Below are 15,063 nucleotides of genomic sequence, written 5' to 3'. Positions count from 1 at the left end.
GTGAGGGGCAGTGGAAGTTGTTCCCTGTGCTTTAGACTGAAGAGGTGTAGGGATTTGGGGTTGTGGGTGATGATTTTGTGTCCCAGAGGGAATTTCATCCACCTGGAGCAGAGCTGCACTCTCCAGGTGGGCACTTGGAGCTGGAAAAGGCCCCTGGACCTGCAGCCCTGCCCAGGATGCCATGAGGCAATAAGCTCAGGGTGGGTTATTAACAGAAACAAAGATTTTTTTTATAGGTCAGAGGAGACAGCCGTGAAAGCAAATTGCTGAATTTTAGGGGTAGATAAAATGATAGAACTTTTACCCTTGAATAATGGGGATTTAATTGACTGAGCTAAATGATGGATGGTTGGTGAGCACTGAGTTGGAATTACCAGGGCTCTGTGTTCAGGGGGGCACTGCCCTTTTAATTTCCTGTCAGGTATTTAAATCCTTCACCTCCTCCTCTGCCAGGAGCTGCCCTGTGAAAGAGTTAAACCTGTCTGGGGGGACACTGCAACTCGAGAAATGTACCCTTTATCAAGAGAACCAGAAGAGACAAGTTCATTTAAAAAGCCTGGTTTGTCATTGTTTATCTCATTTTCAGGCTTGACACACAAAATTAGGCTGCCTGACACTCACTGGGGGCCAGCCCTGGCCCTGTCCTGCCTGACCTTTCCAGCTCCAGGCTCTGCAGCAGCCACTTCCCATTCCCTGCAGGATTCCCAGTGCATCCCACTGAGCCAGGGCACAGCACACCAGTACCAGACCAGTAAGAAAAAACACTTTGGTGCTGGATTTTCTACCTCTCTCCTGCTGGCTGTGCTGAGTTCCAGGTATTTTTAAGGCTGAATATTTAAAAACCTGACAGCTGAGGTTTCAGAGCTGAAATTTCATTTGGAGCAGCCTGAATGCAGGGATATGCTGGGGGTGAGTGGGCTCTGGCTGCAGGGTCTCTCCATCCTAAAGGGGAAGGGACTGGCTGGAATATTTGCGTTTGATTGCCCCAGAGCATCTGCTCTGCCCTGTCTGTGCCTCCTGACTGTTCTCTGCTGCTTCTCCATCCTAAAGGGGAAAGGACTGGCTGGAATATTTGGGTTTGATTGCCCCAGAGCATCTTCCCTGCCCTGTCTATGCCTCCTGACTGTTCTCTGCTGCTTCTCCATCCTAAAGGGGAAAGGACTGGCTGGAATATTTGGGTTTGATTGCCCCAGAGCATCTTCCCTGCCCTGTCTGTGCCTCCTGACTGTTCTCTGCTGCTTCTCTCTGGTGTCCTTGGCTGTTCTGTTGAGGAGGTGAAACAGCTGCTTCTAGGCTGTGTTAAAGGCATTTCTCTTATTCCTGCACTTTTCCACCCAAAACCACCCCAAGTGCTGGGCAGAAGACCTCATCATGTCACTCCTGCCTTGTCCAGAGTCCCTGTCCAGCTCTCTTGGATCCCCTTTAGGCTCTGGAAGGTCAGTGCACATGAAGGATGCACGGTTGGTTGTTAAAGAGAGGAATTTTAGGATATTGCACACATTTACAAGCAGAGGAGCAGATTAATGAGGTTTTTTTGGAATATCATTTCACCCAAACACCATTCAGCAACTGCTCAGCTGTCCTGGAAAGGGGCTGGCTCAGAACACAAGGAGCAAATGGAATAACAAAAACAAAAAGAGCATTTCCAAGGAGTCTGGGCTCGGAACAGGCTGCAGGGAAATGCACTGCTCTGAGGCAGTGCTTCATGGCCCTGCTGTGGCTGTCACCACGGGCTGTTTGTGCTGCAGAAGGGCTCTGTGTGTCTGTCCTGCTGACCCTGGCTGTCCCCTGCAGGGCCACCCGTTCGTGGTGCAGTACAACGACGGCAATGCCGAGGTGGTGTCCATGTGGGTGTGCAGGATGCTGGAGGAGCGCCGAGCCCAGGGACCCCAGTGAGCCCTGCAGCACCCGGGGCTCTCCCCACGCCAGGATCTCCACCTTGGCACTCTCGGCTTATCCAGGTCCTGTTTTACTCCAGCTGTTTCCTAGAAGCATCGACAACATCAGGGTGTTTGCTGGCTGCCTTTTCCTCACCGCCACGTTAAGGAATTTTCTTAATTGTTTCTTTTGTTGCTGAGCAATTTCCAGGTTTATCTTCAGTTATACTGTACACAGCCTTAAAGCAAGTATTTTATATCTCTATTTTTGGGTTACTGAATGTTCTGTTTCCTGACTCCAGAGTATTTTTTAACTGTTGCTCCTTTCCAAGTGTCCAGAGGATTTCCTGATGAGTTGGTGGCTGTCTCTGAGTGCAGGCAGCCACTCAATACTGGGTTTAAGTGTAAAACAAAAGCAAACAGACAATAAAGAGAAATATCTGGGCTTGCCCACCCTGTGAGGAGGTGAGGGGTGCCAGAAGGGTCAGCATCACACCAGTGAGTGACTGGGAATGCCCTCTCTGCTCCCAGTGTCAGCTGCTGGGACACGAGGAGCACCCATGGTCAGGCTGATCCCTGAACCAGAGAGGGTTTGCTGAGGTGGAAAAGGGGGAAAGAGGACAGGGCTCTGCTCTGGAGCCAGGCTGGGAGAGCTGGGAATGTTCCCCTGGGGAAGGGAAGGATCCAGGAATCCTCAGAGTCCTTGCAGGGCCTGAAGGGGCTCCAGGAGAGCTGGAGAGGGACTGGGGACAAGGATGGGGGGACAGGACACAGGGAATGGCTCCCACTGCCAGAGGGCAGGGATGGATGGGATGTTGGGAATAATCCTTCCCTGGGAGGGTGGGCAGGCCCTGGCACAGCTGTGGGTTCAACCAGGCCAAGCACAGGCTCCAGGTTTGGTGTTGCAGGAAAAAGGAATGGCTGCAGTGTCTCTGCTGGGTGTTCCTGGCTCCTGCAATTCCTGGGGAACATTTCCACAACAGACCAACACAGGTTGAATCATTCCTTGTGTAAAAATGCTTAATAAAAGGAAAAAAAAAAATAAACCATGGATGTGAGAGGCAGGTTTGGGGTGAGTGAGTTGGGTGGGAGGAGGTTGGGGTTTGTTTGCTTGTCTTTTCATTAGAAATAAACTTTTGGTAAAAAATAAAAAAAGACTCAGGTGGTTTATTTTCTACCAGCAGCTTCAACCCCCCCCCCCACAGTTCAGTGAATTATTCCTCCCGAACCACTGCAAATCCTAAATGTTATTCTGGAAGCAGCCTGGAAAAGACTTGCTTTCCTTCCTTGGAGGGATCGTTTGTCTTCTTTTGAAGTGTAGAGGTTGCAGGCATGAACTTAGAGACTAAAGTTTGTCTTAATTGCTCTGATGTCACAACCTCGCTGGCAGATAACAGGCAATGAATGAGGCAGCAGCCCCCGTTCCTCCAGGTCCTTTTGCTAAAGTGAGACAAATTCCCTCCCTGTGAGCCAGGCAGGGCATGGCAGCGCTGCCATTTATTTATCCCTAACAGTTCCAGCAGCTTTCCCTGTATAAAAGGGCTCTCTCTCCCTCTCTCTCGGATCTGGTTTAAAACGCAGCAATCCCAGGGCTTTTCTTGCTAATTTTCATGCCGGGGAGGTTGGGAGGGGAGGACTCACCCTGAAAATCCGTGTGGGATGGAGCTGGAAAAAACCTCCTGGTTAAAGCAGGGCCAGAATTATAATTCATGTGGTTCGTCAGTGGGATGAGTCCAGGGGAATTTGGGGCTCCATCCCTTCCCTCTCCCAAATCCTGGGATTCATTGCAGCCAGGGATCTGCTCATCTGCCCCATCCCGGCAGAATCTGGGGAATGGGGCTGGGTGAGAGGGCGGAGGAGGGAAGTTTGGGATTGAGCAGCTCCTCTCAGCCTTGCTGGCATTCCCAGCTGAGACCTGGGAATGGACCCCAATTCCTGCACCACCCATCAGCACCGAGGGCACAGCTGAGGGGGAATGCAGGGAATGTGGCCAGGATTGAGCTCACCCCCATCCTGGACCCGGCCCAGGCTCCTCTCCCTGCTCCAGGAACATCCCAGTCCGTGTCTGTGCCCTGTGGGATGCAGGTGAGCCTGGCATGGGGCACCCCACAGTGCAGGAACCCCCAAACCTGCCCCAAGGGATCCTCCCGGGCTGCTTTGGGGCTGAGCAAATCCTGCCCCAGGACAATCAAACATGACTCTGAGGTGGCCAGGACACAAAACACGCCCCAGGTGTAACATCCCCCTGTTCCCAGAATGTCCAGGGATGGGAATGAAGCTCCAGGGAGGTTTTCCTGAAGTGCTGGGTGCTGGGAAGGGGCTCAGCAGTGCTGCTCTCCCCACAGGCAGGAGCTGACCCACACCTGGGGCTGCCCAGGCATGGGTTTGCCCTCTCTCCTCTTCCCTGCTGCATTTTTTTGGGGTCTGAATTGTGGCATTTCTTGCTGGAAATGTTGCAGGAGATGCAGCAATATCACACCCTACAGCTGAGTCCTGCTCAGAGGATGGCATCAGGGGTGTGCAATGAGTTCAGCAGAGGATGCCACAGCTGCAGTGACCCCCCAGTCCCACTCCTCACCCCAGCTGCTCATTGAGGGCTCCCCACCGATGTCACCTCTGTCTCCCCTCCTATAACCTCAGTGGTGATGATTCCCATGGGAGTGTGGATGTGGGAAAAACGGAATGTGTCCCATCTGTGCCAAAACTTCCAATATTTTCCACATTTCCCTTTCCCGCTGCCCGGCAAAGCTCCCGTGAGAAGAGCCCGTGGAAGATCGCCCTTAAATCAGCACAGAATGAGAAAGTATTTTGTTTCTCGTATCCCGTGGCCAAATCCAGCCCGCTGTCAGCATTCCCAAGGCAAAGCGCCCGTCTTTGTTTTCCGGAGAGCAGCCTGAACAGCCGGGGGGGAGGCGGAGCTGCCGGGGCTCCTTTACCTGTCGCTGTCCCTCGGCCCCACGCCGGCAGTGCGGTGGCGTTCACACCCGAGCCACGGCCGGGAGCCGCTCTGGGGAGCTCCGTTTGATCCCTGGGTACCCGAGAGGAAAACCAGCGGGAGGGCTGGAGCTGGGGAGGCCGTGGGTGCTCTCCTGCCTGCCGGTCCTGCAGGGAAAGCTCACCTGGAGGCATCCGTGGGACCGCGGGAGTGTGCGGGCAAAACCTGGGAATTTGGGGCTTTTTTTGGGGAAAAAAAACACTCCTGCAGGGAACCAAATCCACTGGTGGAGAGCGAGAGCTGCGGGAGAAGCGGCTCGGCGGGGACAGAGGGGGCGATGGCACCGCCGCGGGCACTGGCCTGGCTCGGCTCTGTGGCCCCAGCGCTGGCCCGGGCAGGACAATCCGGAGCCACCGGGACAATCCGGGCAGGACAACCCGGAGCCACCACATCCCACGGGAGCTGCTCCGGGAACCCCGGGAGCTGCAGCTGGGCTGGGCAGGGGGGACAGGAGGGACAGGAGGGGCAGGGGCTGTCCCAGGTGGCGGCTCCGCTCTGCGGGGCTGCTCCGGGGCCAGGGCACACACACAGAGCCCCTTCGGGCAGGGAACAGGAGCGGCGAATCCCGTCTCCAGAATGCTCCAGGGCTGCTCATCTTCTCGGACACATCTCCGTGCTCTTCATCCCGCTCCCGTTGGGATGTGACAAACACAGGGACACCCCTGGGGAGCCGTCCTTGCCCAGCTGCCACGGGCCGACCCATCAGGGCACAAACACAGCCCAGGTGCCCCCAGTTACCCGGGAGCCTCAGAGGATCCAGCTGTGCCCCCTCTGCCCCCAGGGCAGGGTATTTGTGGTGCCTCTGCCCGGGGAGCCAGGTAAGGAGCATCCCGAGCCCCAAATGCTGCGGCTGGGTGGCAGCGATGTCCCTGCGGGCACAGCCAGGCCTGGGGGGCACAGGGGCTCTCCAGGGAGGAGCTGGGGCCGCTGAATGATGGTGAGGTCCTGAGCTGTGACCGGGGTTTTAGGGTAACTCATCCTCAGCATTCCTGGGGGGCCTCACAGGCACCACAATTTGGGGGTGTCCTCTAAACTTTCTGGCCTCCTCCTGCTCCCCCAGCTCCCCAGCCTGGACTGGGAAAACCTAACGGGGAAAAAGAGAAATTTAAAAATCTCCTATTGCAGTATTTGGTCACACCGAATAAAAAAAAAAGGTTGTGCAAGCTGCTCTAGAGGAAGGTGTCCCTGCCCATGGAGGTGGGGTTGGAACGAGAGGAGCTTTAAGGTCTCTCCTAACTCAAAGCAGCCACAGCGAGCCTGTGATCCTGCGCCTTTCCCGTCGGGAAGCTGCAGCCGGAGCTGCGTTACCTTCGGCAGAGGCTCTGTCCATGAAGCACCGTGCTCGCCCAGGACAGGATTTATGGATTGAGCCTTCCCGGCTGCGGCTGCTCCGGCGCCGGGCCCGCGGCGCAAGTTCAAGGTTTGTGAGAGCCGGAGAGCCCGGAGGTGTTTAATGGCAAATGGATGTCCGGGGCTTTTATGGGCAGCAGCAGAAGCAGCAGGAGGAGGAAAACTTCCCGCGGCCAGGCCCGCGCAGGTGAGTGCGGCTCCATCCCGCAGCGGGCACGGCACGGCACGGCACGGCCTGGAGCGCTGCCCGGGCCTCGTCCCGCTCCATCCCTGCCCAGTGCTCGGCTCCACCGATCAATAAATCGGCGCCTATCGATCCCGCGCTCCCGCAGCCGCTCCGGCCCAGGAAAACGGGGAGGTTCCGAGGCGCAGGGAGGGTTCGGGGGGACAGAGAGGTGAGGGGGACAAGGGGACAGTAGCCGTGGGTTGGGCCTGGGGCGCACTGGGGACAGCCGGGGATGTGTTGTGGGGATGGAGGGTGTGTGGGGTGTCACGGGGGGCACGGAGGGGGCCATAGAAAAAGGGGGTGCACAGACTGGGGATGCACGGAGGGCATGCAGCGGGGTGGGGGTCAGCTGTGCCCAGCCCTGTGAAAGGATCCCGGGGCGCAGCCAGAGGGAGCCCCAGGCTCCCCGGAGCCCGCACGGGTCCCCCCGGCCCGCGGGGACTCAGCAGCCGGGTCAGGCCGAGTGTGCCCGGCCTGCAGAGAGCCGCCGCCCGCTCCCTTTGTCAATGTCCAGTAATTAAAATGTCACCGTTTAATTTTCAGGCCTCTCGGAGCAATCTTTTCCTAATAAAGAGTCTAATCGAAACGCTCCTTCCCCCGCCTCGGCGGGAAGGGCCGCGGAAGAGGCTGCGGAGGTGCAGAGCCGCCGCGGATCGATGGAGAGAAGCCCGGATTGATCGGCCTCTAAAATTAAATTTATTGGGGTCATGGTTTTATATGGTGCTGATACAACTGTTAAATGGGGAACATTCATTTCCAATAGGAGGCGTTTATTAAACTTCCACTGAATTAGACCGCCGTGATTTATGTGGCAATCTCGGCTCAGCCCTCCAGGAGCGCGGGGCCTTCCGCGCCCGCCACGCGTGATTATTTATTTATACACCCGTGACACGGCTCCCTAAGTTTTAACCTAAATTATCCTCCGGCTTCGGCTGCGGGCGGCACCGGCCCGGGGAGCGGGGAAGGACGGGGGGTCCCGTCGGGGCTGCGCCCTCCCCGCCGGCCGCGGCCCCTCCGCGCCCCCCGGCCCCGGGGGTGTCCCGGGGGGGGTCCCCGGTTTGGGGGGCGGCGGAGCCCGCAAACGTCCCGGCTCCCGCGTGCGGCGATCGTTGAGCGTTAATTAGAAATTCATTACAATTAAAAGCCGCGCGCACACGCCTTAATTACATCTGATTTTTAATTCCGAATCCGTGTTTACACAGTAAGCGAGACGTACCTCCTGATTATCCCCAATACTCTTTATACTGTACTAATTATGTAAATTAAACCTAATTAACTGACAAAAACTGCAGTCAATTCAACTGTTAAAAGATACGGCGGTCGCGAGGAGCGGGGAGCGCGGCCGGGGCGGCGGGGCCGGGGTCGGGCCCGGGGCCGCTCCCCTCCCCGGGGCTCCGCGCCGCCGTCGGGGCGAGCCGGGGCCGCCTCCGCCGCTCCGGGCGAGCTCCGCGGGCACCGGGCAGAGGCACGGCCCGTGCAAGGGCACGGCGGAGGGAACGGGGGCAGAGCCGCGTCCTCCCGGAGCGCCCCCCGCTCTCTCCGCCCCCCGGTCCCGGCGGTACCGGCTCGGTCCGCGCCGCCGCCCGCTCCCGGTGCCTCGCGGCCCGGCGCGGCCCCGCGGGTGCCGAGCGCGGCGGGATCGCCCCAAACGCGGCGCCGAGCGGGGTTCGACCGGCGCGGGAGCGTCTCACCGCGCTCCTGCCTCCGTATGGCTGCAGGAGGGGGGGCTGGCGAGGATAAATAATTAAAAGGCGCGGAATAATTACCGGCTCGGGTTGCGATCATTGCGGGAAGGCCGCGCCGCAAGGCCCGGCCGGCAGCGCCCGGTCCGCGTCCCCCCCGACGGGGCGTCCCGGGGGGAGCCGCGGCCGCTGTCCCGCGTGGGAGCGCGGCCGGGGCTCGGCTCTCCGCGCAGGAGAAGGGCGGCTTCGCGCCCGCGTTCCGCTCCGCGCCGGCCCCGCCGCATCCTCCCGGTGCCGCCGGTGATGGCGGGGAAGGAAGGCGCGGGGGCACACACAAAAGTGATAGCTGGGGGCGATCCGCGCCGTTATTAACTTCTGTTTGATCGCTGTAATTGCGCCGATCGCGGCCGGACGCGATGATTAATTACAGTTTAATTAACGTGGCCGTGACGAGCGCCGCATGCGGGAACCCTACCCGGGCAGGGATGCGGCGAGAGGCCCCCGCCACACCGGCACGGCCGGCGGACACCGGAGCGCCGGGTCCCCTAAGCCGCTCCGCCGGTCCTATCGGCCGGTCTTGCCGGCGTGGCGTGAGACCCCGTGGGGAACGAAAAACCCGAGCTCGCCCCTCTCTGCCCCCTCCTCCCGGCGATTTCGTTGCCGCCCGATGTCCCCCCCTCGTCCCCGGTACCGCTCCCGCACCCGCGCCCCGCACCGGAGCGCGCATCCCGGCTGCGAGAGGGATGCGCGGCAGCAGCGCATCCCCGATTTCGATGGGGTCCCTCCGCCGCTCTCCCCGGGCTCCTCTTTTCGTTACCGCCCGCTCCCCGCGCAAACTTTCAACGAGCATCGCTGCCCCCGGGCTGGCGGCACGGCGGGAGGCGGGCGCGGGGGGGACACGGGGACGCGGAGCCCGCGCAGGTGCGGCGCGGGGCCGATCCCCGCTCTTACCTCGGGCTGCCCGGGCGGGTCCCCGCTCGGTGGCGGCCCCCCACGCCCTCCCCCCCTCCCGCTCCCTCCCCGTTCCGCCGTGCCTTAAAGCCGCGCCGTGATTGACTGGAGCGCATCGGTGATTGACGGCGGCGGGGTCCCGGAGGCCGTTAATGTAAATATGCTGGTGCTAAGTGGGTGTGTCTTCCCGTTATTTTAGCTGTCACCGGATCAATGTGCAGCGTCTCCAAGTACGGATCCGGATCCTCCCTCGGTGGCGCGGCTGGTCACTCGCTCTTGTTGCATCTCGCCCGGGCGGACGCGGCGGCGGCGGGGCGGGCGGCGGCCCCGAGGCGTCGGTGAAGGGCGCGCCCGCTGCCCGCCCGCCCCGCAGCTCCGGCTGCCCCGGGAACGGGCGCGCTGCGGACGGGCCCCCCCGGCCGATGGCGGCCCCGGCCCCGGGCTGCGGCCCCTAGTCCCGAGCAGAGCCTGCACGTCCAGCCGGGCTCCGCGGCGCGGTGAGTGCGGGCGGGCGGCGGATGGAGGGGTGGGCGCGGGGATGTGGGGGGGCGCAAAGCGGGGCGCGTTTTCGGGACTCGCTCCCCGTTATTTTGTGTAATTACCACGGAAGCGGCTTAAGCACCGGGAGCCCTTCCCGCTAAGCCAATTTGCCTGGCTCGCTGCTGCCCTTCTGCTACGTGCGGCGGGCGCTGCCCGCCCCGGCCCCTAATCCGCCCGCGCCTAATCGCCTGCCGGGGACACCACAAAGGGGCTCCGGGCCACCGCGCCCGCCGCCCCGCTCCGCCCGCGGACACCGAGCGCCAAGTTTGGGCCCGCCCGCTCCGGCCGGGGCTCGGGCCCCCGGGACGCGCCGGCCGCATCCTCCGGCGCCTTTCGTTGGAGCCCGCCCGGAGCCCGCCGCGAACCGGCACGGCACGGCACGGCCCGGCGAGCCGGCACAAAGGGAAGGGACGCGGCACCTCCCGGGAACTCGGCGCGGGAGGAGGCGGAGGTGATGACCCCCCCGGGGTGCCCTTGCCCCGGGCTCCCGGGGCCGCTCAGCCGCGGGGCCGCGCCCGGATGCGGCGGCGCTCGGTACCGGCGGGCGCGGGCGGGAGATGCGCTCCGGCCTCGTCGGACCCCGCCGGCCCGGGAGGGTCCTGCGGCAACGCCCGAGGGGCTCCGGGTCGGGGCCGGCAGCGCAGAGCAAACAGCGGCCGGGCCGCGCGGCGGGGATCGGGCGGAGCTCGGGGCCCCGGGAGCGGCGGCGGGGCCCCGGGAGCGCCTCTAACCCGCGCCTTTCCCCGATTTCGTTTTGCAGGGGCGTTTTGGGGGGGAATGGAGGCGATCGCCAGTCAGATGGGAAATGGGAGAGATGCAAGCTCCTCCCCAAATTCAAAGCAAGAGCTGCAGCCGTACCAGGGCTCCAATACCCTCAAGCCCAACCAAGTGGGTGAGACCTCCCTGTACGGCGTGCCCATCGTGTCCCTGGTCATCGACGGGCAGGAGCGGCTGTGCCTGGCGCAGATCTCCAACACGCTGCTCAAGAACTATAGCTACAATGAGATCCACAACCGGCGCGTGGCCCTGGGCATCACCTGCGTGCAGTGCACGCCGGTGCAGCTGGAGATCCTGCGGCGGGCCGGGGCCATGCCCATCTCCTCCCGCCGCTGCGGCATGATCACCAAGCGGGAGGCGGAGCGGCTCTGCAAGTCCTTCCTGGGCGAGCACAAGCCGCCCAAGCTGCCCGAGAACTTCGCCTTCGACGTGGTGCACGAGTGCGCCTGGGGCTCCCGGGGCAGCTTCATCCCGGCGCGCTACAACAGCTCCCGCGCCAAGTGCATCAAGTGCAGCTACTGCAGCATGTACTTCTCGCCCAACAAGTTCATCTTCCACTCCCACCGCACCCCGGACTCCAAGTACACCCAGCCCGACGCCGCCAACTTCAACTCCTGGCGCCGCCACCTCAAGCTCAGCGACAAGACGGCCACGGAGGAGCTGTCGCACGCCTGGGAGGATGTCAAGGCCATGTTCAACGGCGGCACCCGCAAGCGGACCTTCTCCCTGCAAGGGGCGGCCGCCGGCGGGCCCGGGGCCGGCTCCCCCGCCGCCAAGGCCGCCCTGCACCCGCCGCCGCCCGCCGGCCCCGAGCTGGCCCCGGCGCACAAGAGCCTCCGGTGCAGCGGGCAGGAGGCGGCGGGCGAGCGCGGCGCGCTGGGGCTGGCGGCGGCGGCGGCGCACGGCGGGGCCGCGGGCGCGCACGGCGGGGCGAGCGCGGTGCGCAGCTACCCGGTGATCCCGGTGCCCAGCAAGGGCTTCGGGATGCTGCAGAAGCTGCCGCCGCCGCTCTTCCCGCACCCCTACGGCTTCCCCGCCGCCGCGTTCGGACTGTGCCCCAAGAAGCAGGAGGAGGCGCTGGGCGGCGCGGGGGGCGGCGAGGCGGGCAAGGGCGGCGCGCTGCCCCCCGGCATGTTCTGGGGACCCCCGCACCCCCACCCGCAGCAGCCGGCCCAGCCGCCGCACCAGCCCGGCGCCGCCAAGGACGCCGGCGTGTACCCCTCGTTCCCCGTGTTCTGGCCGGCCGCCGGCAGCCTGCCCGTGCCGCCCTACCCCGCGCAGAGCCCGGCCAAGGCGGCCGCCACGGCCGTGGTGGTGGCGGCGGCGGCAGCGGCGGCGGCGGCGGCGGCCGAGCCGGCGGGGCTGGCGGGGCGGCACGGGGAGCTGGAGGGCTCGGAGCCCTCGGGCAGCGGCCGGAGCAGCGCCACCCCGCAGGAGGGCGCGGGCGCCGAGGGCGAGCGCTGCCCCAGCGCCCTGTCGCGGGCGGCGGGCGAGGAGGAGCGCTCCGGGGACGAGGCGCTGCTGGCGCCGCTGCCGCTGCCCAGGAAGGGCAGCTACCTGTCCGCCTTCCGCCCGGTGGTGAAGGACGCCGAGAGCATCGCCAAGCTCTACGGCACCCGCGAGGCGTTCGGCGGCGCGGGGCCCCGCGGCCCCGGTTACCTCTCGCCGGACTTCCTCAGCGAGGGCAGCTCCAGCTACCGCTCGCTGTCCCCCGGCGGCGACACGGCCGAGGAGCCCGAGGTGGACGTGGAGTCCAACCGCTTCCCGGAGGACGAGGAGGAGGAAGGCGCCGCCGTGCCCGCCGTGGGCCCCGCCGAGGGCCGGGAGCCGCCGCCGCCGCGGCTGCTGGCCGGGCCCGAGGAGCCGCCGCCGCCCGCCGGGGCCGAGGGGCCCGAGGAGAAGGCGGGCGAGGCGGGCGCGCAGGAGGGCGGCCCGGGCCCCGACGGCAGCCCCGAGCGCAGCGGCAGCAGCGGCGCCTACGAGGTGCGGGGCCGGCGGGGGGATCTGCCCTCGGGGGTCCCCGGGGCCGGGCCCGCTCCTCACTCGCTCTCTTGCAGGTGTTCGCGGCCGAGAGGGGGGAGCTCCTACAGCCGCTGAAGCCCGCAGCGTCCCTGGGAGCCCCCGCCGCCTTCCTGTGCGCCCCCGAGGCCAAGGGTAACGCGGGCTCGGCCCCGGGGGGGGGCGCCCAGGGGCCGCTTTCGTTTGGGGCTTTGGGGAGAAAAGCGAAAGAAACGGGATCCGGGCGGGGAGCGGGGCCGGTGCGGCGGGGATGGGCCGGCGGGGCCAAGCTCCTGCCCACAAGCTACTTTCCAACGGCAAAGCGATTAGGATGCCCGCTAAGAAGGTTTTAACGAGGGCTTTGTCCGTAATTATGTAATTAAGGATATATCAGGACCATACTTTCATTGCTTACGGTTGAAAATCGGTTTATTAACTTTAAGAGCAAGATAAAGAAGACAATCACTCCGCGGCGGAGGATTTGGAGAGCAGAAAATCCTATCAGGACCAAAGGAATGTCTCTCATGCCAGCCCTGTAAATACCGACAGAGGTAAGCACCGCTCCGCGGGGCGATGCGCGGCCCCTCCGCGGGTCCCCCGGCCGGGCTGACGCCGCTCTGGCCCCGCAGGCGAGGAGGGGCTCGCCATGGATGTCACCGGGACGCAGCTGGTGGAGAAGGACATCGAGAACCTGGCCCGAGGTGAGGAGCGGGGCTCGGGGCGGGGGTCGCGGCGCCCCCCGGCCTCTGCCCGCGGCTCGGGGTATTTGTGTTTTGTGCAGGAGTGATTAACTCCTGTGATTAATGTAACGTAATGCGATTAGCGCCGCGCTGAGCCGCCTCCAGATGGAAAAGTGCGGGCTCCCCTCAACCCCGCCGTGTATTTTTAAACAGATGAGTTACAAAAACTGGTCCTGGAGCAAATGGAGCTGAGGAAAAAGCTGGAGAGGGACTTCCAGAGCCTGAAAGGTACCGGTGCCCCATCCCCTGCCCACGGCCCGCCCCGGCCGGGCAGGGGGCGCGGCGCTGACCCCCGGCCCCACAGATAACTTCCAGGACCAGATGAAGCGGGAGCTGGCGTACCGGGAGGAGATGGTGCAGCAGCTGCAGATCGTGCGAGGTAAGGCCGAGCCCGTTAGTACTTTTTTTTTTTTAAATTTATTTTCTTTCATTTTTTAAAAATTTAATTTCATTTGATTTATTTCTGCTTTTTTGTTTGGGTAAGGGGTTTTCAGGAGGGTTTTTTTTTTATGTTTTGGGGTTTTCAGTTTATGTTTTAGGGGTTTTTTTTGGTTGATTGTTTTCTGTTTGTTTGGAGGTTTGTTTCGTTTTGTTTTGGTTTTTTTTCTCTCCTGTTTTTTGTTGATTTTGTTTGGGTTTTTTTTTGTTTTGTTTTGTTTTTCCTTTCTTTCGTTCTGTACCTTTTCCTGCCCTCCAACTCCCCTCGCGATTCCGAGCTGCGAGGAATCGTTCGCACGGCAGCGAACGAACCTTCGCTCCCGCAATCGCTTCCACTCGGGCTAAATTAAAAATCCGAGCCGTGAAACGCCTTACCCGGCGAGCCGGGAGAGCCGTGCCCGGCCCTGCGCCCCCGTCCCCCCGTCCCCCTGCCCTGGGTGCCCCGGGGCGGGCTCAGCCCTCAGCCAGCGCCGCTCCCCATCGCAGACACGCTGTGCAACGAGCTGGACCAGGAGCGGAAAGCGCGCTACGCCATCCAGCAGAAGTTGAAAGGTACCGGGGGGGTCTCGGGGGTCCCTCCCCGCCCGGGGGGGGCTCCGGGGGTGACGGCTGGGTCCCTTGCAGAGGCTCACGACGCGCTGCACCACTTCTCCTGCAAGATGCTGACCCCGCGGCACTGCAGCGGGAACTGCTCCTTCAAGCCGCCGCTGCTGCCCCAGTGAGCGCCGGGCCCCACGCCGAAGCCATGCGGGCAGAGCCCACTCAAGCCATGCCCACGAGGAGCCACCTGTACATAGAGGACAGAGCCCGGCTGTGCTCGGACTGCGCCAGGGCGGGGGCGGCCCCCGCTCCGCCCGCCCCTCCCTCCCCGTGTGTCCGCTTCTTCCACCCTCGTCCAGACTGGAAACAAAAGTGGCGATGTGCAATGGATATAAATGTACTGTGATTCTCTTGGTACAGTATTTGTCGGATTTTTATTTATTTATGATGTATATTTATCTCCCCCCGCCCTCCTCCTTTCCCCCCACCCCTGTAAATTCTGGATGTAACGGCACTTTAACGGGCGGCCCGCGACTCCCGAGGCACAACAACGCTCGCCCGCTCTGGGGACAGCCCCCTCTGTACGTGACTTTGGTTCTTTAATAAAAACACACTTGGAGAAGCCGCCTGGTGCGTGGGGCTGGCCCGGGGCCGGGCCGGGGGTGCCCCGGGCTCCCCGCGCAGCCGGAGCTCATTAATGCCCATTTATATGCTCGTTTCACACATGAAGGTACCGCATTAATGAGCTCGGAGCGCGGGCGCGGAGGTGCGCGCACACCTCTTGGCCCGAAGTAGCCGGGTTTTAGCCCAGAAATAACGGGGCAGCGCTGCGGGGCCGGGATGGGGAGAGGCGGCACCGGGGGAGCTCCGGGGCTCGGAGGGGACGCGGGGAGCACCGCAGGACCGGCACCGGGAGGGGATGCGGGCCCGGAGCACCCCGCGGATCGGG

General features: G+C 63.0%; 2 protein-coding genes across 2 annotated transcripts in view; both read left to right on the top strand.

Annotated features, from left to right (window-relative positions):
• The window catches only part of MAP2K5 (mitogen-activated protein kinase kinase 5), a 120,423-nt gene extending 117,391 nt beyond the window's left edge, over positions 1–3,032 (top strand). The window contains exon 22 of the mRNA XM_059482469.1: positions 1,795–3,032. Within this exon, the coding sequence (XP_059338452.1) occupies positions 1,795–1,896 (102 nt within the window). The 3' untranslated portion in view covers positions 1,897–3,032. The remainder of the gene's footprint in view (positions 1–1,794) is intronic.
• A 7,351-nt stretch (positions 3,033–10,383) lies between these two features.
• SKOR1 (SKI family transcriptional corepressor 1) lies at positions 10,384–14,689 on the top strand. Its single transcript, XM_059482412.1, has 8 exons — positions 10,384–12,381; positions 12,456–12,552; positions 12,840–12,947; positions 13,026–13,097; positions 13,290–13,364; positions 13,441–13,515; positions 14,061–14,126; positions 14,199–14,689. Exons 1-8 carry the CDS (start codon positions 10,399–10,401, stop codon positions 14,294–14,296), a joined length of 2,574 nt encoding a protein of 857 aa, XP_059338395.1. The 5' UTR covers positions 10,384–10,398; the 3' UTR covers positions 14,297–14,689.
• Positions 14,690–15,063: the final 374 nt, after the last annotated feature.

Source organism: Ammospiza nelsoni, chromosome 14 (genome assembly GCF_027579445.1).
Source record: "Ammospiza nelsoni isolate bAmmNel1 chromosome 14, bAmmNel1.pri, whole genome shotgun sequence".
Classification (NCBI taxonomy): domain Eukaryota; kingdom Metazoa; phylum Chordata; class Aves; order Passeriformes; family Passerellidae; genus Ammospiza; species Ammospiza nelsoni.
Note: the sequence above shows the minus strand (reverse complement) of the source record. Positions and strands in the feature narration are given on the sequence as shown.

Bases quoted from the DNA above. Each gene is read 5' to 3' on its own strand.
- SKOR1 (XM_059482412.1), top strand. From the start codon at position 10,399: ATGGAGGCGATCGCCAGTCAGATGGGAAATGGGAGAGATGCAAGCTCC. The intron at 12,948-13,025 runs GTAAGCACCGCT...CTGGCCCCGCAG, and splicing joins CCCTGTAAATACCGACAGAG to GCGAGGAGGGGCTCGCCATG. The intron at 14,127-14,198 runs GTACCGGGGGGG...GGTCCCTTGCAG, and splicing joins CATCCAGCAGAAGTTGAAAG to AGGCTCACGACGCGCTGCAC.